Genomic DNA, 22877 nt, shown 5'->3' with positions numbered 1-22877 from the left:
GCTAAAAACTGCTAGCGAGCGATCAACTCGGAATGACCCCCCATGTACACTGCAGGTGGGGCAGATATAACATTTGCAGAGAGAGGTAGATTTGGATGGGTTATTTTGTTTCTGTGCAGCGTAAATACTGGCTGCTTTATTTTTACACTGAATTGAATTGAATTTATTATTATCATTAAATATTCACATATGAACAAACAATAAAATCTCATTAAGTACAACACCAATAAAACACCATAAAATATTTTTAAAATATTTGTAAAAGCCATAGGAACACAAATAGACACATAAGCAGGTACTACGCTCCTATCTACCCCCTAAACCATTAAGCATGTTAATTGCCCTAGGGAAAAAACTATGCCTCAACCGACTGGTCTTACACAACAAAGATCTATAACGTAAATTAGAAGGAAGCAGGGTAAATACCCCGTAATTTAGATTTCAGTTTGAACACACCCACCCAACTCTAACTCTCTCTGCACATGTTACATCTGCACCACCAGGGCCCCACCTGCACTGCACATGGTTTTGCCCATTAGAGAAAAAGCTTGCTGTTGCGATCAGGTGTGAAGTAGACCCCTTATTCAGCTTCAGTTGCAGTTTTGCTAAAAAAGCTAACTGCAACTGCTATCACTCGCATGCTGGGGGCTGTCCAGCACAGGGCAAGGCCGCCAAGCAAGCTAATCACAGACAGCCGTGTGAATGCAATTCAACTGCAATCGCATCGCAGAACGGGAAATTAAGATTAATGCAGGTGCCATCTTTTCCTTTGCATCGGCTGCATGTGACGTCACATTCATGCGCAGTCAGTCGATAATCGGCGCCTTGTAAAATTTGCAGACCAGCGATCAGGACTAAGGGGGTGATTCCGAGTTGTTCGCTCGCTAGCTGCTCTTAGCAGCATTGCACACGCTAAGCCGCCGCCCTCTGGGAGTGTATCTTAGCTTAGCAGAATTGTGAACGAAAGATTCGCAGAATAGCGAAAAGAAATTTCTTAGCAGTTTCTGAGTAGCTCCAGACCTACTCACAAATAGCGATCAGCTCAGGCCGTTTCGTTCCTGGTTTGACGTCACACACACGCCCTGCGTCCGGCCAGCCACTCCCCCGTTTCTCCAGACACTCCCGCGTTTTTCCCTGGCACACCTGCGTTTTTCCGCACACTCCCAGAAAACGGTCAGTTTCCGCCCAGAAACACCCACTTCCTGTCAATCACACTACGATCACTTCAACGATGAAATATCTTCGTTCGGGCGTGAGTAAGTCTACTAAGTTTTGTAGTAAAATACTAACCGCATGCGCACTGCGAACCATGCGCATTCTTGCCTTAATAGCTCCGTTGCGAAAATCGGCAACGAGCGAACAACTCGGAATGACCCCATAAATTAGGCCCATAGTGCTTCCTGCTGCACCTCTTTACCAAAGCACAGCAGGAAGGTACACAGATGAGATGTATTAACATCTCGTTTGCCGGAGTAGAGGAGTGAAAACTCCGCCCTCCAGTGATCCCAACTAGAGCGCACAGCGCATCAGCCTAGTGCTGATGCGTTGTGCCTCACTGCCCAGCTGGCTCATTGGACATACGCAAGAAGTCGCTATTATGAGATCTCCTGTGCAGCCTGATACCACTTCTGCCCCATACCGGCTAATAATACATCTACCTCACAGTGCGGCTCTGCCCTTAGCTATTCCATTACTGCGCTACTATCTGTGAGAAGCCCCAGTGGGTGAACTTATTGCGTATTATCCCTCACCGCGTTATTCCACGTTAAGTGCATCATCTCAGGCTTACCACGGTGGGTAACTCCATAGCTCCAGATGCTAAACCTGGGAGCTATGGGATAACACGCGTTAGCTGCGGGCTTACCGCGCGTGGAAATTGGGGCGTTGCACCTGTGTGGTAAGTCCCATGCCTGTAAGCCTCAGTCAGTCAAAATTCAATAAAATCTAAGGCAGGCCACACACTGAACGATAACTGTTCATATAGGATGCGGCGGTTCGTTGAGACCTACCCACCGGCCATCTAAAAGCCAGCATCCTTCCCGATGCGGTATGGTGATCGGCGGTCTCCCAACTGCCGGTCACACGTTACCAACCCGTTCAGATCACCTGAGGAAATTACATTTGTGAACAATTTTCGCTGTGTATGGACCTGAATAATAACGGTTCCCAGAATGCAAACGGCTGAAACACTATTTCGGCTATATTTTTAATCACACCTGTCTGATCCCCCAGACGTCATTCAGCCAACTTCAGGCTGTGATGTCCCATCTGTCCCGAATTGTCTGGGAGCCAAAATTTTGTGCGTCTTTCCTGGACTACGTGGAGCAGCAGGCAAATCTCCCGCCATCCATGATTGCCAGACGCTTGCTAGTGAATGGATGAGAAAGGTGTTTCACCACAGGTGGCTGCAATCATAAATAAAGTGGGAAGGCCAGGAGCAGAGCACTGTGTATCTGATGGAAGTGGTCAATGAACAGGGTCTGCCTGATCTGGGGTGAAAGGTGGGGCCTACTTTAAACAAGACCTGCTGGGAGACTTTATTGGTGCAGGAAAAGGTGACACTACAACATACCTCCCAACATGACCCGCTCCAGGAGGGACACAATGCTCTGCTTCTGGACTTTTCTCTTAATTTGTGATTGCCGCCGCGTTCCCGCCATGTACACCGCTTCCCACCACAACTACTGGCAGCTGCCAGTCTCTATGATGGCGGAAAAGGTGAAGTAGAGGCGAACTCCGGAATACGTCACTCACTCTACACAGCAACAGCAAACTCTGATTACACACCACGGCCAGGGTTACACCCACCTCGGTTACGCGTCAGCATCCTCCTCCTAACCCGGATCCGGAAGAGGTTTACCTCAGACGCGAGGGCAGACATTAGACAATTGTCTCTGCGTGGTGGCTTCATCGTGTCGTGTGAGGCGCTGCTGGGAAAGGAGTCGGTTTGCTGTGAGCGGGGACAGGTGAGATATACAGCTCTGTACTGCGCGGCCAATCCCGGCCCGGGGCCGCCGTCTCGCACCAGTCACTGCGACGGATCCGGCCTCCATTTTGGAGCGGTCTCTGTAATGGATGCCCCAGACGCTACCCCGGCGGCTCACACACGGCCCGCTGGCCCCGGCCCCCTCACCTACGAGACGTAGGCCCCATTACCTTCACACATTGCCCCACTACACTTTCTCCCGGGTCCCCATACTCAGCCCAGCCCACACTGCTGCTCGGGTCCTCATGGCGTTCATCCCCTCCCTCCCAATCCCCCTCACCCAGCCGGTCTCTACTACCCCCTCACCCTGACCGGTCTCTACTGCCCCCATAGCCCCTCACCCTGACCGGTCTCTACTGCCCCCATAGCCCCTCACCCTGACCGGTCTCTACTGCCCCCATAGCCCCTCACCCTGACCGGTCTCTACTGCCCCCATAGCACCTCACCCTGACCGGTCTCTACTGCCCCCATAGCACCTCACCCTGACCGGTCTCTACTGCCCCCATAGCCCCTCACCCCTATACCCCCGTCCTTTCCCCACTGCTAATCTATTTCAGCTTCTCCCATATAGCAGTCAGGAAATGTACTGACCGTAAGGATGAGGCCAATTTTATTACATATATTTTATATAGCAACATTATTGTTGGGCTACTTTAAGCTCTTATTTACGATATTCGTATCCTACCATTATTTTTTTTCATTTATTTTTTAAATATATATTTAATATGTGCATGCCGCGTATTACCCAATCCTGTATATTGGTAACAGTGTATTTGTTGAAAAAACTTAGTATGTGAGGGTATGGGACTGATTGATGCCTTGCTGTAGTGGTGTTCTTTAATGGGGTGGTCTTCTGTATGCTGTCGGCCGGGCTCCGGCATACCGACATCTTTACTCCCTCTTGGGGGTCCACGACCCCCCTGGTGGGAGAATAGATGCGTGGCGAGCACGCAAGGGGCTTATTTGCGCTCACCCACCTGTCGGTATGCTGGCAGTCGGGATTCTGGCGCCGGTATGCTGGTCGCCGGGAGCCCGGACGCCGGTATACACTACTACACCCCTTTAATGTTCTGGGTTGTGGTCTACAGTAATCCTGGTTGTTTATTGGGTACTTGGCACACCAGTAACTTGCCTCATAATCTTCTTCTAGAATTATGGCTGATGGCCTCAAGGATTAAATTGTAAATCAGTCCTTATCTTGCCCGGGACCTTGTTCCTATTGTTTTTTGATTGTGGTGTACAGTTTTGCTATTTGGCCATGCTAAAACTGTAGAAAGACAGTTCAACAGCTAGAGTGCCAAAGGTTCCCCATCACTGATTTAGACTGACTTGATGGTGGGCAGGTCTGTTGGGCCATAGGGAGGATGGAGGTATTCAGCCTGTTAGGGATGTAGCCTGGGCACAGAGTAAGACTGGTCAGCAGTAAACTAAAATTTATATCTAACCCTAACCACATTGAGAATTGATATTTGTGCAAAGCTGGTCTTTAGTGTATTCCATATTTGCCAGCTTATGATGTGTAGCGGATACTGGGGATGGGGCAGAGTTGTACGTAAGTCCATTTCAACATAAGTAACTGGGAATTCTGAGTCTGAACTCTGTCACATCTACACTTGCTGCTGAATCGACTTATCTGGGTGTCATTGGGAAGCTGGCATGTCGGCTCGGTTGAGTGTGAGGGCGTGTTATTTGAATTGTGAGCTATTTAGTGGTCGCCTTGTTTTTGGATGGATCTCTAGCACCTGATATATATTTGGTGCAAGTGTGCGTTTATAGTGATGCTGCATTCACAAGTGGATGAATAGCGGAGGTGCAGTTGCATTGATGCACATATTCATAAGGATGAATATCTGCATTTAGTTCTGTGAGTGTAATTGTCTGACTGGTGCGCATGTCTGAATCTGCTCCACTGGGTGCACCACTTTTCTCAGCTGTTTGTTTTATCCATTAAATGAGGTGATGATCTCTGCTTGGACTTGTTGCCCTTCTGTTCCATGCTGATGGTAATCTTGTTCATTTTAACTTTCTCCGACGCAAATATATTGTTTAGGTTCAGTTCCAATATATAGGGATATTTGTAGGGCTGCTTATTTGGAGGAGGATCCTACTTTGTGCTGGTTTCTAGCTGCTACTTTCTGGCTTTGGGTACCATATTTGTCTCTGGCCTTGTCATTTCCTTCAACCTTCATGAATCAACTTAAATATGGCTTCAAGTCTATATACATATTGTGTGTTTAAAAAAGAAAATAAATTGTAATTAAATGGTCAGTGGTTACAGCCAAGTGCAGTTTGAAAATGTGTGACCAGTTGGTCATATTAATATTTCTCTATCGTCCTAGTGGATGCTGGGGTTCCTGAAAGGACCATGGGGAATAGCGGCTCCGCAGGAGACAGGGCACAAAAAGTAAAGCTTTTCCGATCAGGTGGTGTGCACTGGCTCCTCCCCCTATGACCCTCCTCCAGACTCCAGTTAGATTTTTGTGCCCGGCCGAGAAGGGTGCAATCTAGGTGGCTCTCCTAAAGAGCTGCTTAGAGAAAGTTTAGCTAGGTTTTTTATGTTACAGTGATTCCTGCTGGCAACAGGATTACTGCAGCGAGGGACTGAGGGGAGAAGGAGTCAACTCACCTGCGTGCAGGATGGATTGGCTTCTTGGCTACTGGACATCAAGCTCCAGAGGGACGATCACAGGTACAGCCTGGATGGTCACCGGAGCCGCGCCGCCGGCCCCCTTGCAGATGCTGAAGACAGAAGAGGTCCAGAATCGGCGGCTGAAGACTCCTGCAGTCTTCTAAAGGTAGCGCACAGCACTGCAGCTGTGCGCCATTTTCCTCTCAGCACACTTCACACGGCAGTCACTGAGGGTGCAGGGCGCTGGGAGGGGGGCGCCCTGGGAGGCAAAATGAGTACCTATAAAGGCTAAAAATACCTCACATATAGCCCTAGAGGCTATATGGAGATATTTAACCCCTGCCTGATTTCTCAAAATAGCGGGAGACGAGCCCGCCGGAAAAGGGGCGGGGCCTATCTCCTCAGCACACGGCGCCATTTCCTCTCACAGCTCCGCTGGTCAGGACGGCTCCCAGGTCTCTCCCCTGCACTGCACTACAGAAACAGGGTAAAACAGAGAGGGGGGGCAAATTTATGGCGATATTTTTATATAACAAAGCAGCTATAGGGGAGCACTTATTATAAGGCTATCCCTGATATATATATATAGCTCTTTTGGTGTGTGCTGGCAAACTCTCCCTCTGTCTCCCCAAAGGGCTAGTGGGTCCTGTCTTCATTAGGAGCATTCCCTGTGTGTCTGCTGTGTGTCGGTACGTGTGTGTCGACATGTATGAGGACGATATTGGTGTGGAGGCGGAGCAATTGCCAAATATGGGGATGTCACCTCCTAGGGGGTCGACACCAGAATGGATGCCTTTATTTATGGAACTACGGGATAGTGTCAACACGCTAAAGCAGTCGTTTGACGACATGAGACGGCCGGACAATCAATTAGTGCCTGTCCAGGCGACTCAAACACCGTCAGGGGCTGTGAAACGCCCTTTGCCTCAGTCGGTCGACACAGACCCAGACACAGGCGATGACTCCAGTGGTGACGGTGACGAATCAACCGTATTTTCCAGTAGGGCCACACGTTATATGATTTTGGTAATGAAGGAGGCGTTACATTTAGCTGATACTACAGGTACCACTAAACAGGGTATTATGTGGGGTATGAAAAAACTACCTATAGTTTTTCCTGAATCAGAAGAACTAAATGACGTGTGTAATGAAGCGTGGGTTGCCCCTGATAAAAAGCTGATAATTTCAAAGAAATTATTGGCATTATACCCTTTCCCGCCAGAGGTTAGGGAGCGCTGGGAAACACCTCCTAGGGTGGACAAGGCGCTAACACGCTTATCTAAACAAGTGGCGTTACCCTCTCCTGAGACGGCCGCACTTAAAGATCCATCAGATAGGAGGATGGAAAATATCCAAAAAAGTATATACACACATGCAGGTGTTATACTACGACCAGCTGTAGCAACTGCCTGGATGGGCAGTGCGGGGGTAGTTTGGTCAGAATCCCTGATTGAAAATATTGATACCCTGGACAGGGACAATATTTTACTGTCGTTAGAACAAATAAAGGATGCATTTCTTTATATGCGTGATGCACAGAGGGATATATGCACACTGGCATCACGGGTAAGTGCTATGTCCATTTCGGCCAGAAGAGCTTTATGGACGCGACAGTGGACAGGCGATGCGGATTCAAAACGGCATATGGAAGTTTTGCCGTATAAGGGGGAGGAGTTATTTGGAGTCGGTCTATCAGATTTGGTGGCCACGGCTACAGCCGGGAAATCCACCTTTCTACCTCAAGTCACTCCCCAACAGAAAAAGGCACCGACTTTTCAACCGCAGCCCTTTCGTTCCTTTAAAAATAAGAGAGCAAAGGGCTATTCATATTTGCCACGAGGCAAAGGTCGAGGGAAGAGACAGCAACACGCAGCTCCTTCCCAGGATCAGAAGCCCTCCCCGGCTTCTACAAAAGCCTCAGCATGACGCTGGGGCTTCTCAAGCGGACTCGGGGACGGTGGGCGGTCGTCTCAAAAATTACAGCGCGCAGTGGGCTCACTCGCAAGTAGATCCCTGGATCCTGCAGATAATATCTCAGGGATACAGGTTGGAATTAGAGACAGATCCACCTCGCCGTTTCCTGAGGTCTGCTTTACCAACGTCCCCCTCCGAAAGGGAGACGGTGTTGGAAGCCATTCACAAGCTGTACTCTCAGCAGGTGATAGTCAAGGTACCTCTTCTGCAACAAGGGAAGGGGTATTATTCCACTCTTTTTGTGGTACCGAAGCCGGATGGCTCGGTAAGGCCTATTCTAAATCTGAAGTCCTTGAACCTGTACATAAAGAAGTTCAAGTTCAAAATGGAGTCACTCAGAGCAGTGATAGCGAACCTGGAAGAGGGGGACTTTATGGTATCCTTGGACATCAAGGATGCGTATCTCCACGTTCCAATTTACCCCTCACACCAGGGGTACCTCAGGTTCGTTGTACAAAACTGTCACTATCAGTTTCAGACGCTGCCGTTCGGATTGTCCACGGCACCTCGGATCTTTACAAAGGTAATGGCCGAGATGATGATTCTTCTTCGAAGAAAAGGCGTATTAATTATCCCATACTTGGACGATCTCCTAATAAGGGCGAGGTCCAGAGAACAGCTAGAGATGGGATTAGCACTGTCTCAAGAAGTGCTAAAACAGCACGGGTGGATTCTGAATATTCCAAAATCCCAGTTAATGCCGACAACTCGTCTGCTGTTCCTAGGGATGATTCTGGACACGGTTCAGAAAAAGGTTTTTCTCCCGGAGGAAAAAGCCAAGGAGTTATCCGAGCTTGTCAGGAACCTCCTAAAACCAGGAAAGGTGTCTGTACATCAATGCACAAGAGTCCTGGGAAAAATGGTGGCTTCTTACGAAGCGATTCCATTCGGCAGATTCCACGCAAGAATTTTCCAAAGGGATCTGTTGGACAAATGGTCAGGGTCGCATCTTCAGATGCACCTACGGATAACCCTGTCTCCAAGGACAAGGGTGTCTCTTCTGTGGTGGTTGCAGAGTGCTCATCTATTGGAGGGCCGCAGATTCGGCATACAGGATTGGATCCTGGTGACCACGGACGCCAGCCTGAGAGGCTGGGGAGCAGTCACACAAGGAAGAAACTTCCAGGGAGTATGGACGAGCCTGGAAACGTCTCTTCACATAAACATTCTGGAACTAAGAGCAATATACAATGCTCTAAACCAGGCAGAACCTCTGCTTCAGGGAAAACCGGTATTGATCCAGTCGGACAACATCACGGCAGTCGCCCATGTGAACAGACAGGGCGGCACAAGAAGCAGGAGGGCAATGGCAGAAGCTGCAAGGATTCTTCGCTGGGCAGAGAATCATGTGATAGCACTGTCAGCAGTGTTCATCCCGGGAGTGGGCAACTGGGAAGCAGACTTCCTCAGCAGACACGATCTTCACCCGGGAGAGTGGGGACTTCATCCAGAAGTCTTCCACATGCTGGTAACCCGTTGGGAAAGACCAATGGTGGACATGATGGCGTCTCGCCTCAACAAAAAACTGGACAGGTATTGCGCCAGGTCAAGAGATCCGCAGGCAATAGCTGTGGACGCGCTGGTAACGCCTTGGGTGTACCAGTCGGTGTATGTGTTTCCTCCTCTGCCTCTCATACCAAAAGTATTGAGAATTATACGGCAAAGAGGCGTAAGAACGATACTAGTGGTTCCGGATTGGCCAAGGAGGACTTGGTACCCGGAACTTCAAGAGATGATCACGGAAGATCCGTGGCCTCTACCTCTAAGGAGGGACTTGCTTCAGCAGGGTCCCTGTCTGTTTCAAGACTTACCGCGGCTGCGTTTGACGGCATGGCGGTTGAACGCCGGATCCTAAAGGAAAGAGGCATGCCGGAAGAAGTCATTCCTACTTTGATTAAAGCAAGGAAGGAAGTAACCGTGCAACATTATCACCGAATTTGGCGAAAATATGTTGCGTGGTGCGAAGATCGGAGTGCTCCGACGGAGGAATTTCAACTGGGTCGATTCCTACATTTCCTGCAATCAGGATTGTCAATGGGTCTCAAATTGGGATCTATTAAGGTTCAAATTTCGGCCCTGTCGATTTTCTTTCAAAAAGAATTGGCTTCAGTCCCTGAAGTCCAGACCTTTGTTAAGGGAGTGCTGCATATACAGCCTCCTGTGGTGCCTCCAGTGGCACCGTGGGATCTAAATGTGGTTTTGGACTTCCTAAAATCTCATTGGTTTGAACCACTAAAAAAGGTGGATTTGAAATATCTCACATGGAAAGTGACCATGCTTCTAGCCCTGGCTTCTGCCAGGAGAGTGTCAGAATTGGCAGCTTTATCTTACAAAAGCCCATATCTGATTTTCCATTCGGACAGGGCAGAACTGCGGACTCGTCCGCATTTTCTCCCTAAGGTGGTGTCAGCATTTCATCTGAACCAGCCTATTGTAGTGCCTGCGGCTACAAGTGACTTGGAGGACTCCAAGTTACTGGACGTTGTCAGAGCATTAAAAATATATATTGCAAGGACAGCTGGAGTCAGAAAATCTGACTCGTTGTTTATATTGTATGCACCCAACAAGATGGGTGCTCCTGCGTCTAAGCAGACGATTGCTCGTTGGATCTGTAGCACAATCCAACTTGCACATTCTGTGGCAGGCTTGCCACAGCCTAAATCTGTAAAGGCCCACTCCACAAGGAAGGTGGGCTCATCTTGGGCGGCTGCCCGAGGGGTCTCGGCATTACAACTTTGCCGAGCAGCTACGTGGTCAGGGGAGAACACGTTTGTAAAATTTTACAAATTTGATACTCTGGCTAAGGAGGACCTGGAGTTCTCTCATTCGGTGCTGCAGAGTCATCCGCACTCTCCCGCCCGTTTGGGAGCTTTGGTATAATCCCCATGGTCCTTTCAGGAACCCCAGCATCCACTAGGACGATAGAGAAAATAAGATTTTACTTACCGATAAATCTATTTCTCGGAGTCCGTAGTGGATGCTGGGCGCCCATCCCAAGTGCGGATTATCTGCATAAGTTGTACATAGTTATTGTTAACTAATTCGGGTTATTGTTGAAGGAAGCCATCTTTCAGAGGCTCCGCTGTTATCATACTGTTAACTGGGTTTAGATCACAAGTTGTACGGTGTGATTGGTGTGGCTGGTATGAGTCTTACCCGGGATTCAAAATCCTCCCTTATTGTGTACGCTCGTCCGGGCACAGTACCTAACTGGAGTCTGGAGGAGGGTCATAGGGGGAGGAGCCAGTGCACACCACCTGATCGGAAAAGCTTTACTTTTTGTGCCCTGTCTCCTGCGGAGCCGCTATTCCCCATGGTCCTTTCAGGAACCCCAGCATCCACTACGGACTCCGAGAAATAGATTTATCGGTAAGTAAAATCTTATTTTAGCATAGGACACTACCATGCATGAAAACAATAATTCTCTATTAAGCTTTTTTTTTTTTTTTTTTTTTTATTGAATTTATTGTGTACATTTTCAAAGAATGGCTTGCCAGAATTACACTTCAGTGTTCCTCCTTATGCTTGGGACAAATTATGTCACTATTTACCAGGTATTAACACAATGCAGATATGTCCAGGAGCTCATGATTACATCCAGTAGGTGCCGTAACATTGGATTTTTTTTTTCTAATCCTTTCTTCTAAGTGTCATATTCGCACTGTTTTTTTCACTTTGAGGTAGCTATCTGCGCACAGTCTGTCGCCTCGTGTGCAATACCCAAGGCTCTGCGGAAGCACCATTTCATGCCAATAAATGCACCAAATATTAAAGGACAACAGTAAAATTGTTTGGTGTAAATATAGTTGGGTGCTCTATGCATTTCTCCAGTCTTGCATCTAGAATCCATGTCTTGCATTTATGAAGCTGTATGAGTTGGAATTGGGGGCTCTTACTTCTATCCTGTCCCTCTGTCTTCTCCTTTTCCTCTTAGGATGATTCTCCATCTTAACTCATGTTCTCTTCATTTTTATTTCTATGTGAATGGCAAGGGTTACTGTTTTATCTTTTATCGTACCTCTCATGCCTTTATTACCAGTGAAAGCATTCTCCCAACAGTGAGGGGAGTAGGGTATGTTCAAACAAATCGGCTTCCACCAGCCCACAATGTCTGTTTCAGTGCAGCGGGTAATTTGTGCCCCAATAAACCATTATGGATGGCTGTCTTGTGAGGATAATATGGCATTTGTGGGATCTTCACATTATCATGAAACACAAACTTCCCCTCTGATAGCAGAGCTCAGGTGCTGTAATGCAGGTGGCTTGTTAGTTAACATCAATATTAAGACTAATATGTGGCCCCCAAAATGTATCGGGTTGCCTATCCCTTCCGTGGTGGCTTTGCACTCAAGCTTAGTTCTGATCTGTTTAATCGCAAAGGGCGATATTCAATAAATATATTGCACCCGATCTCCCGTCTAAAGTGAAGGGAGATCGCAGGGCGATACTCAATTGTTCCCTGTTATTGCCCTTATCGAGCCCATAGCAGTCGGGTTTAGCCACGTAAAGCGACTAAACTAATGGGCGCCTGCACAGGTCACTTTTAGCACATTTCAGCTCGCCACCCCTGGCGCTAGCGAGCTGATATTGGGCCCGTCGGCAGAAACAATTGAATTTCGCCCATAGTTTGCATGTTTTCTTGTCTTTTGCTCTACTGGTGGGAATTCAATTGTTTTGGGTGTCTTAAAATCCTCTCTAAACGGGACTGTTTAGATGCCCAAACAATTGTCACTATTCAGTTGTTTGAGCGCCCATGCACGTCACGCCCAGAAAGACTGTGCCCAAAGTGCAGAGTTTAGACACATTTTTTTTTCGCACCACAGAAGGCTGTGAGAAAAATTGTCCCCCGCTTCTGCCCGAATGAATTGCTGCAGTTGGGCGCCCTCTAGTGGTGGCTATCCAAAAAATTATTGAATTCTGCCCAATAACTCTTCCTGTGCAGAGTTGTATTTTCCTGTCCTCTAGTGCAGCGCATTCTGCTTTAGTTTGACTGATCTGGTAATTGCGCCCTGTTGTCGCAAAGTTTGTCCTTGTATGTTTATTTCAAAACCACCAGCTCCTGAAGGTCTTTTCTTGAAATAACTAAAGGTGCATACACACGGTGAGATTCGGGCTAACCCCGATTCTCACTGTGCGATAGGTTGGTATCGCAAGCATGTAATGACTGCTTGCGATACTGGCTCTGTCTGATTTTGGCTGAGTGTCAATTTTGACTCTTCTACGCGAGAGACTGTGCAGGCAAGTCAATTTTGACTATCAAGGCCTGATACCAACCGCGTGGGACCGCGCATCGGGATTGTAATGGGACTTTCACCTTGCGATCTGCATTAACTTTCCTTACGACTTTGACTATATAGTCAAAATCTTACAAAAAATCTCACTGTGTGTACACACCTTAAATGCTGCAGAAATGCACTTGTTGTTTTTTCTCTAACGTCCTAGTGGATGCTGGGGACTCCGTAAGGACCATGGGGAATAGACGGGCTCCGCAGGAGACTGGGCACTCTAAGAAAGATTTAGTACTACTGGTGTGCACTGGCTCCTCCCTCTATGCCCCTCCTCCAGACCCCAGTTAGAATCTGTGCCCGGAAGGAGCTGGGTGCATTTTAGTGAGCTCTCCTGAGCTTGCATTTTAGTGAGCTCTCCTGAGCTTGCTATTATGAAAGTATTTTAGTTAGGTTTTTTATTTTCAGAGAGCTTCTGCTGGCAACAGACTCTCTGCTACGTGGGACTGAGGGGAGAGAAGCAAATCTACTAACTGCGGCTAGGTTGCACTTCTTAGGCTACTGGACACCATTAGCTCCAGAGGGATCGAACACAGGAACTTAACCTTGGTCGTCCGTTCCCGGAGCCGCGCCGCCGTCCCCCTCGCAGAGCCAGAAGACGGAAGCCGGCGGGTGAAGCAAGAAGACGTCAAAATCGGCGGCAGAGACTCCTGTCTTCATATGAGGTAGCGCACAGCACTGCAGCTGTGCGCCATTGCTCCCACACTAACCCACACACTCCGGTCACTGTAGGGCGCAAGGAGGGGGGGGGGCGCGCCCTGGGCAGCAATTGAGTACCTCCTGGCAAAAAGCAGCATATATACAGCTGGGCACTGTAATATGCATGAGCCCCCGCCATTATTTTTACACAAAATCGCGGGACAGAAGCCTGCCGCTGAGGGGGGCGGGGCTTCTTCCTCAGCACTCACCAGTGCCATTTTCTCTCCACAGCTCCGCTGAGAGGAAGCTCCTCAGGCTCTCCCCTGCAGAAGCACGATAGAAGGGGGTGAAAAGAGAGGGGGGGCACATAAATTTGGTGTAAAAACAATATATCCAGCAGCTACTGGGTTAACACTACGTTACTATGTGATTCCTGGGTCATATAGCGCTTGGGTGTGCTGGCATACTCTCTCTCTCTCTCTCTCTCTCTCTCTCTCTCTCTCTCTCTCTCTCTCTCTCTCTCTCTCTCTCTCTCTCTCTCTCTCTCTCTCTCTCTCGGGCCTTGTGGGGGAAATGTCTTCAAATAGAGCATCCCCTGTGTGTGGAGTGTCGGTACGTGTGTGTCGACATGTCTGAGGTAAAAGGCTCCCCTAAGGAGGAGATGGGGCTAATGTGTGTGAGTGGGTGTCTCCGTCGACAACGCCGACACCTGTTTGGATATGTGTAAGTGCTAAGGTAAATTTATGGCACAAAAGATTACAGAACAGACAGGAAATCTAGCCATGTCTGTCCCTCTGTCGCAGAGACCTTCAGAGTCTCTCAATGCTCACTATCCAAAATAATAAACACTGATATCGACACGGAGGTTGACTCCAGTGTCGACTACGATAATGCAAAGTTACAGCTAAAATGGCAGGAAAGTATTCAATATATGATTATTGTAATAAAAGATTATTTGCATATCACTGATGACTCATCTGTCCCTGACACAAGGGTACACATGTTTAAGGGGAAGAAAGCGGAGGTAAATTTCCCTCTCATGATGAAAGTGCGGGAATCTACAGACAAGAGACTGCAGTTTCCCACGAAGAATTCTCAGGCAGTATCCTTTCCCCACTAGGGCAAGGATACGATGGGAATCTTCCCATAGGGTGTCACAAAAGGTAGCCCTGTCGTAACAGCTATTCTCAGGGATCCTGCAGATAGCGTGCACATTCTGGTACACTACTCAGTCCGGCAATGGCGTCGGCATGGGTTTATAGTGCTGTGGACATGTACCTTATCAACAGAGATTGAGACCCTAGTGTGTGTGTGTGTATATGTGTATATGTGTGTGTGTGTGTGTGTGTGTGTGTATATATATATATATATATGTATATATATATATATATACACACACACACACACACACACACACACACACACACATCGTCTTCTATATATATATATATTATATGCACCCCTTGATGAAGTCCATGAGGGACGAAACGCGTTGGGTGCTATTCTGATTTTACCTCAACCTCTAAAGATAAGCTACCTCTCCCACCTTTTTATTTTTTTATGTTTTATCCTGTGTATTTTATACCCTATTTTCTGAGTTTTTATGTACCTTTTTATGATTTTTGGCATGTGTCTCTGACTTTTTTTTAGCTCAGCCTTTTGCTTCTTCCTTTTAAAAAAAAAAAAAACAATATTTCTTGACTAGGCTGCATTTGAATATTGTTACTATTCCACACATTACCCTTTTTTAGTGCTTTGTCTTTTTGTAATTAAATTTTATACCTTTTCCAGCACCTGGTTTTTACATCATTTACTAGACACATTTGTCGCTTGCAATAACCTCATCCCCCTGCACCATATATCTATCTATCATGCCCAGAGACATGAGTTTACTGGGTCCTAGAGACAAAGCTATGTCGATTTCTGCTTGACGTGTCCTGTCGAATATGCAATGGACAGATGATGCCGACTTAAAGAGGCATATGTAAGGCTGAGGATTGGGTGGAGAAGGGTTCTCGGACCTGGTCTCCACAGCTATAGCTGGTAATTCTGATATTTTGCCGTATATTCCTGCACAGCCTAGGAAAGCACAACATTATCAAATGCAGCCTTTCGAACAAAGAAACAAGAAAGTCTGAGGTGCGTCCTTTCTTGCCAGAGGCGGGGGCAGACGAAGGAAGCTGCACAACACAGCTAGGTACCAGGAACAGAAGTCCTCCCTGGCCTCTACAAGAATCCACTGCATGTCGCTGGGGCTCCACAGTCGGAGCTAGGCCCGGTGGGGGCACGCCTGCGTAAGTTCAGCCACAAGTGGGTTCACTCCCTGTTAGATCCCTGGGCAATAGATATTGTGTCTCAGATGCAAGCTGGACTTTGAGGAGATGCTTCCTCACCGACGGCCCTGCCAGCTTCCCCCTTAGAGAGGGAATTAGTGTTACAGGCAATTCACATATATCTCCAGCAGGTGGTGGTGCAGGTTACTTTCCTTCAACAGGGAAGGGGTTACTATTTCACAATGTTTGTGGTACCGAAACCGGACGGTTCGGTCAGACCCATTTTGAATTTAAAATCCCTGAACATTTACCTGAAAAGGTTCAAGTTCATGATGGTATCGCTCAGAGCGGTCATTGCAAGCCTGGAAGAGGGGGATTTTATGGTGTCTTTGGACATAAAGGATGCTTACCTGCATGTCCCCATTTATCCACCTCATCAGGAGTACCTCAGATTTGTGGTACAGGATTGTCCTTACCAATTCCAGACGTTGCCGTTTGGTCTCTCCACGGCACAGAGAATATTTACCATGGTAATGGCGGAAATGATGGTGCTCCTGAGAAAGCAGGGAGTCACAATTATCCCATACTTGGATGATCTCCTCATAAGGTGAGGTCCAGAGAGCAGTTGCTGATCAGCGTAGCACGCTCTCGGGAAGTGTTACAACAGCACGGCTGCATTCTGAATATTCCAAAGTCGCAGCTGATTCCTACCTACCTACCTTTCTGGGCATGATTCTGGACACAGACCAGAAGAAGGTTTTCTCCCGACGGAGAAGGCTCAGGAACTCATGACACTGGTCAGAGACCTCTTAAACCAAAACGGGTGTCTGTGCATCACTGCATGCGAGTCCTGGGAAAAGATGGTGGCATCTTACGAGGCCATTCCCTTCGGCTGGTTCCATGCGAGGACCTTTCAATGGGATCTGTTGGACAAGTGGTCTGGATCACATCTACAGATGCATCGGCTGATCACCCTTTCCGCCAGGGTGTCTCTTCTGTGATGGCTGCAGAATGCTCACCTTCTCGAGGGCCGAAGATTCGGCATTAAGGACTGGGTCCTGGTGACCACGGATGCAAGCCTCCGAGGGTGGTGGGCAGTCACACAGGGAAGAAATTTCCAGGGTCTGTGGTCAAGTCAGGAGACTTTCCTTCACATCAATATCCTAGAACTAAGGGCCATATACAACGCCCTACGTCAAGCGGAGATCCTGCTTCGCGACAAATCGGTGTTGATTCAATCAGACATCACCGCAGTGGCTCATGTTAACCGCCAAGGCGGCACAGGGAGCAGGGTGGCGATGGCGGAAGCCACCAGAATTCTTCGCTGGGCGAAAAAAATCATGTGAGAGCACTGTCAGCAGTGTTCATTCCGGGAGTGGACAACTGGAAAGCAGACTTCCTCAGCAGGCAAGACCTCCACCCGGGAGAGTGGGGACTTCATCAAGAAGTTTTCACACAGATTACAAATTGATGGGAACTGCCACAGGTGGACATGATGGCATCCCGCCTAAACAAAAAGCTACAAAGGTATTGCGCCAGGTCAAGAGACCCTCAGGCGATAGCTGTGGACGCTCTAGTGACACCGTGGGTGTTCCAGTCGGTTTATGTGTTTCCTCCTCTTCCTCTCATACCCAGGGTGCTGAGAATCGTAAGAAAAAGAGGAGTGGGAACAATACTCATTGTTCCAGATTGTCCAAGAAGGACTTGGTATCCGGAACTGCAAGAAATGCTCACAGAGGACCCATGGCCTCTGCCTCTCAGACAGGATCTGTTGCAACAGGGGCCCTGTCTGTTCCAAGACTTACCGCGGCTGCGTTTGACGGCATGGCGTTTGAACGCCGGATCCTAGCAGAGAAAGGCATTCCGGATGAAGTTATTCCTACGCTGATACAGGCTAGGAAAGACGTGACGGCAAAGCATTATCACCGTAAATGGCGAAAATATGTTGCTTGGTGTGAGGCCAGCAAGGCCCCTACAGAGGAATTCCAGCTGGGCCGTTTCCTTCACTTCCTACAGTCGGGAGTGACTATGGGCTTTAATTAGGGTCCATCAAGGTCCAGATTTCGGCCCTATCCATTTTCTTTCAAAGGGAACTGGCTTTTCTTCCTGAAGTTCAGACCTTTGTAAAGGGGGTGCTGCATATACAGCCCCCCTTTTGTGGCACCTTGGGATCTTAACGTGGTGTTGAGTTTCCTGAAATCTCACATGAAAAGTGGTCTTGCTATTGGCCTTAGCTTCGGCTAGGCGTGTGTCAGAATTGGCGGCTTTGTCATGTAAAAGCCCCTATCTGGTTTTCCATATGGGAAATTGAATTGAGAATTGTGGACTCGTCCGCAATTTCTGCCAAAGGTGGTGTCATCTTTTCATTTGTACCAACCTATTGTGGTGCCTTGGAGGATTCCAAGTTACTAGATGTAGTCAGGGCTTTGAAGATTTATGTAGCCAGAACGGCTGGAGTCAGGAAGACTGACTCGCTGTTTATCCTGTATGCATCCAACAAGCTGGGTGCTCCTGCTTCAAAGCAAACTATCGCTCGCTGGATCTGTAACGCGATTCAGCAGGCTCATTCTGCGGCTGGATTGCCGCATCCAAAATCAGTAAAAGCCCATTCCACAAGGAAGGTGGGTTCTTCTTGGGCGGCTGCCCGAGGGGTCTCGGCATTACAGCTTTGCTGAGCAGCAACTTGGTCGGGTTCAAATACTTTTGCAAAATTCTACAAGTTTGATACCCTAGCTGAGGAGGACCTTGTGTTTGCTCATTCGGTGCTGCAGAGTCATCCGCACTCTCCCGCCCGTTTGGGAGCTTTGGTATAATCCCCATGGTCCTTAGGGAGTCCCCAGCATCCACTAGGACGTTATAGAAAATAAGATTTTACTCACCGGTGAATCTATTTCTCGTAGTCCGTAGTGGATGCTGGGCGCCCGTCCCAAGTGCGGACTTCTTCTGCAATACTTGTATATGGTTATTGCTTAATAAAGGGTTATGTTGGCATCAGGTTGGCTGATGCTCTGTTGTTGTTCATACTGTTAACTGGGTATGTTATCACAAGTTATACGGTGTGATTGGTGTGGCTGGTATGAGTTTTACCCTGGATTCCAAAATCCTTTCCTTGTAATGTCAGCTCTACCGGGCACAGTTTACTTAACTGAGGTCTGGAGGAGGGGCATAGAGGGAGGAGCCAGTGCACACCAGTAGTACTAATCTTTCTTAGAGTGCCCAGTCTCCTGCGGAGCCCGTCTATTCCCCATGTTCCTTACGGAGTCCCCAGCATCCACTACGGACTACGAGAAATAGATTTACCGGTGAGTAAAATCTTATTTTTTGTCTCTATGAAGCTTTTAATCTCTAGTTCATTTTGGGTTTCCCACTGCTGCTTCTAGATTGTTGCTCTGTTCGCGCTCGAATAGCCTCTGAGGGAACACATTTCAACTTGCCGCCTCCTGAGATGGTGAGCTAAAATGTGCAAAAAGTGTCCCTTTTGGGCGCGTCAGAAGTAATGGGCGCCCTATCTGAGCAACAATTGAATTGCTTTATTTTGTGCCCCCTTGTAGTAGCTACGGGTAAAACAATTGAATCTGCCCCATTAAATTCTGTAATGGAGAGCATGCAACTTAGTATGGGCTGGTGGAAACTGATCCCCCTAGAAGATGTCCTACACCCTTAGTGACCGTATATTCTAAAGCAGGCATGCCAAGTTAGAGAATGGCATAGATCTTGTACAAATTCTGTTTTATCGGGTTCTAAAGCAGTCACCTCTTCAGGTAATCGGATGTGTCCATTTCAAATCCTTTTCCTCCAACTTCATGTGCTCCTTAAGTTATGGATTCAGACCCTCCATTTTTTCAGTAACATTTCACTCTGTAATATATGCTTTGGTGTATATGTTGGGTAACTGGTCCATGTGGGCAGCCTCCAAATCCACACCTTTTTATCCTGGTTTTATTTTTTAACCTCCTGTGAATCCCGTTTAACACCATATAAATGCTGAAAGTTGTCAATTTGAAATGCACAATAGCTTTTAGAAAAGTGAAAATAACAATTTTAATGTTAAATCTCCTGTTTTGCAAATGTATCTTTGCCTTCCATCTTCCACTGATTATCATCTATTCTGCGACACTTCAGATGTTGCTGGATTGTTAGGTTAAGACTTCTCTTTTGGGGAGCTATTGTATTTTTAGAAATGTATTAACAGTTTTAACCCTCCTTTTTCTTTGTTAAAATTGTATCCTTAATTGTGTTTGACTAAAATTACTTGTTTTTCTACAGAATTGTTTGACGTCTTTCTCATTAAAGAAGATCCCTTGAACCGTCTTTACAGTTACCACATTCTCAAGTGTATATATACTTGTTGTGGGACATTCTCGCTTTTATTTGCCTTTGTTTCTTTTTATTGAGAACCAGCGAATAGTACTACAATGTCCAAGTCGTTTTCTCATTCATCTTTAAGCCGAGATTTAAACAGAGAGATGCCTTCCCACCACAGACGCGACTCTTCAGGAATGGGTCTTCTCTCAGCCAGTCAGTCCTTAAACCTAACATCCGGTCTTGGACGGATGAGCCAAGGTTCGGGTCGCCTTTCCAGCTTGATGAACCTAGGTTCCATGTCTAAGTTGAGTCAGCAAGGCTCTCATGGCATGCTGTCTACCAGTTCCTCTTCTCAAAGCTTGCCGTCTATATTTAGCCTTGGTAACAGACCTGCTCCCCCTTTATCTTCCCAGCCTAGGGGCGAACCTGATCAGGCCAGTAAGATTTTGGCCAGCTTTGGTCTTTCCTCTAGGGACTTGGATGAATTGAGTCGCTACCCTGAGGAGAAGATCACTCCTGAAAATTTGCCACAGATTATTCAGCATCTTAAGAGGAGGAGGTCAGAAAACATGGCTATGTTAAGTTTGAGAGAAAGGTCTTCTCGAGAGCCTTTGAGAGCATCTAGTGATGACTGGGATGACACAAGACCCTTCAGAAGAGAGAATTTTAATGATCGCTCATCCGGCCTTGACCCTGTGGTCGACTACGACCATGGGAACCGTTCTCGAGATCCTGCTTATCGCGATAGACTCGAGTTTGAGGACCGTTTAAGAGACCGTGAGAGGCTTAGAGAAGATCGTTTCCTATCTGATTCATCTTATCGTAAGCTTGATAATGACTATGAACCCATGGGCTACAACCAGTTGCAAGAAAGATCTGTCTTTGAAAAGACCAGAGGAATGCCTTCCAATAGAAATATTGATGATTTCCATGGACTGTCGCCCAAAGACTATCCTCATCTCTGTTCTCTCTGTGATATACCAATTCATTCGAAGCAGGTGAGTTTTCTAGCTCCATTCATTATCTAATGTTAATTTGAATTCTCAAGTCTCATGATCCTTTTATATTTGGTTTCACAAATCACTTAGTGGTTCATTCTGTCTTTTAAGAAAAAAAAAATCGAATTATTCATTTTCTTAGAATCTCTTTAGCTGTATAATGAAGTCATGCTTGGTGTGCATAAAACAATATGTATATACTTTTCATATGCGTACTTTCATCCGCCAGATAAATTCTTTGTCAAAAACCTCAATCCCCAGCCTACCTTTCAGGTTTCTTTCCAACCTCCGAATAGGTGCAGTTTCTTACTACACTTAAACATTTTATACAGGCTTTTAGTACGCATGCAGTCGGCTTGCTAATGTGATATTCAAATTATGGAAGCAAGCTTTGACATAGGATGTACATTAAATCTTTAATTACATGTAACGTCATCCTCTTTGGTTTCTGATCTGACATTTCATTTAAACGGTTATTCAACCAGTACTGTCTAAACAATACAGGCCTGGATAAATCCCAGGAACCACATGGCCAAGATTCTCAAAGTGAACCGATTCATTTTCTCCCAATCACTTCCTTTGTACGATCTTTAGATCTCTGTGAATACACCTTAACTTGCCTCCTTACCTCCTAAAATCAACAGACTGGCAATCCAACATTGCTCTAGCATTGTACACATAGGGCACCAGGTTCCTTGAATCTGGTCAATCTTATTTATATAGAAGGTCCAACGAGACAAGAGCTTAAACAACTTTAATAAAGCACTTTTTTTTTTTCCACAACTCCTGAAGAAATACTTACAACCTTGCGCAAGCCAAGTAGCTAGGGCTTATTTTGTTTACCGAATATTTAGGGCTTCACGTCTTCCCTGGGTTACACATTTGATTGGACTTTTTTTTTTTCTTTAATGGAACCCTTGGCTGGTAACCGGCCTCTTCAGCAAATTCTAAGATCTGATATTCAGCCATACTGTCTGCTCATTTAGCAGAAGTGGAACACCATCATATCTAGCTATCCTTGTTCCTTGGGAAGGGGGGATAGGAGGACTCTTTATTTGGTGTAAGCATTTTTGTAGACTTGCACTTTATACTGACTTTTCCTTGGCTGATTTCCTTTCCGTTTTTTGGGCAGTGTGATTTCAGCAAATGCCTTCATTTTGAAATATGTTTTAGCCTAGCAAAGTGGAATGTTTCACTTATGGCGGAAACATGACTAGACTTATTACTTCGTTTCTCAAATGAAGTCTTCCAAGAATAGGTTTGGAGGCCTGAACTTGGCCCCCGTCTGTCTTGTTGGACAGCGCTTCTGCATGTGACTTGTAATACTCTGATCTGTGATATTAATCTTGCCGTTCTTGCAGAATTGGAATGACCATATTGGCGGCCGTGCACATAGACGACAACGCCTGCTGCTGCTTGAAATGTACGTAAAGTATTTTTGCTTACTTTAATGTACCTCATTTTTCTAATGTGTGGAAGTAATTCCATACAATGTGTTGCAGCGATTCCTATGTTCAAGTGTTGCTGTGCTAATGTATATCATTCTGGTCACTACCGCTTGACTGTATCGCTCTGTGTGGGCTGCGACGGTGTGAGCGCCGGAGAGACAGCTAGCCGCACAAAGCTAACTGTCTCAGAGCGGTTACACGTGGCCAGGCTGGTGGAAGCGGGTGCTAGCGGCTTGCAAACGACTGCAGCACAGATGCGGGGAGGCAGACACCGTGCCTGTAACACTATCCCATAACCTATACCTATGGAAAGTGCACGATAACTACACGTGTTAAAATA

The 22877-nt window shown here is 46.9% G+C and overlaps 1 protein-coding gene across 3 annotated transcripts in view; it reads left to right on the top strand.

The window, feature by feature from the left end:
• Window positions 1-2873: 2873 nt before the first annotated feature.
• Window positions 2874-22877, top strand: part of MATR3 (matrin 3) — a 68993-nt gene continuing 48989 nt past the window's right edge. For 2 of the 3 annotated variants that reach the window (XM_063928628.1, XM_063928626.1), the window contains exons 1-3: window positions 2874-2966; window positions 20053-21089; window positions 22451-22512. In XM_063928628.1, coding sequence (XP_063784698.1) covers window positions 20202-21089; window positions 22451-22512 — 950 coding nt within the window. In that variant the 5' untranslated portion in view covers window positions 2874-2966; window positions 20053-20201. Of the gene's footprint in view, window positions 2967-3015; window positions 3579-20052; window positions 21090-22450; window positions 22513-22877 lie in introns of those variants that run through there. The other variant, XM_063928627.1, reaches the window with a different exon arrangement.

The sequence above is a fragment of the Pseudophryne corroboree genome, chromosome 6 (genome assembly GCF_028390025.1).
Source record: "Pseudophryne corroboree isolate aPseCor3 chromosome 6, aPseCor3.hap2, whole genome shotgun sequence".
NCBI lineage: Eukaryota > Metazoa > Chordata > Amphibia > Anura > Myobatrachidae > Pseudophryne > Pseudophryne corroboree.
Note: the sequence above shows the minus strand (reverse complement) of the source record. Positions and strands in the feature narration are given on the sequence as shown.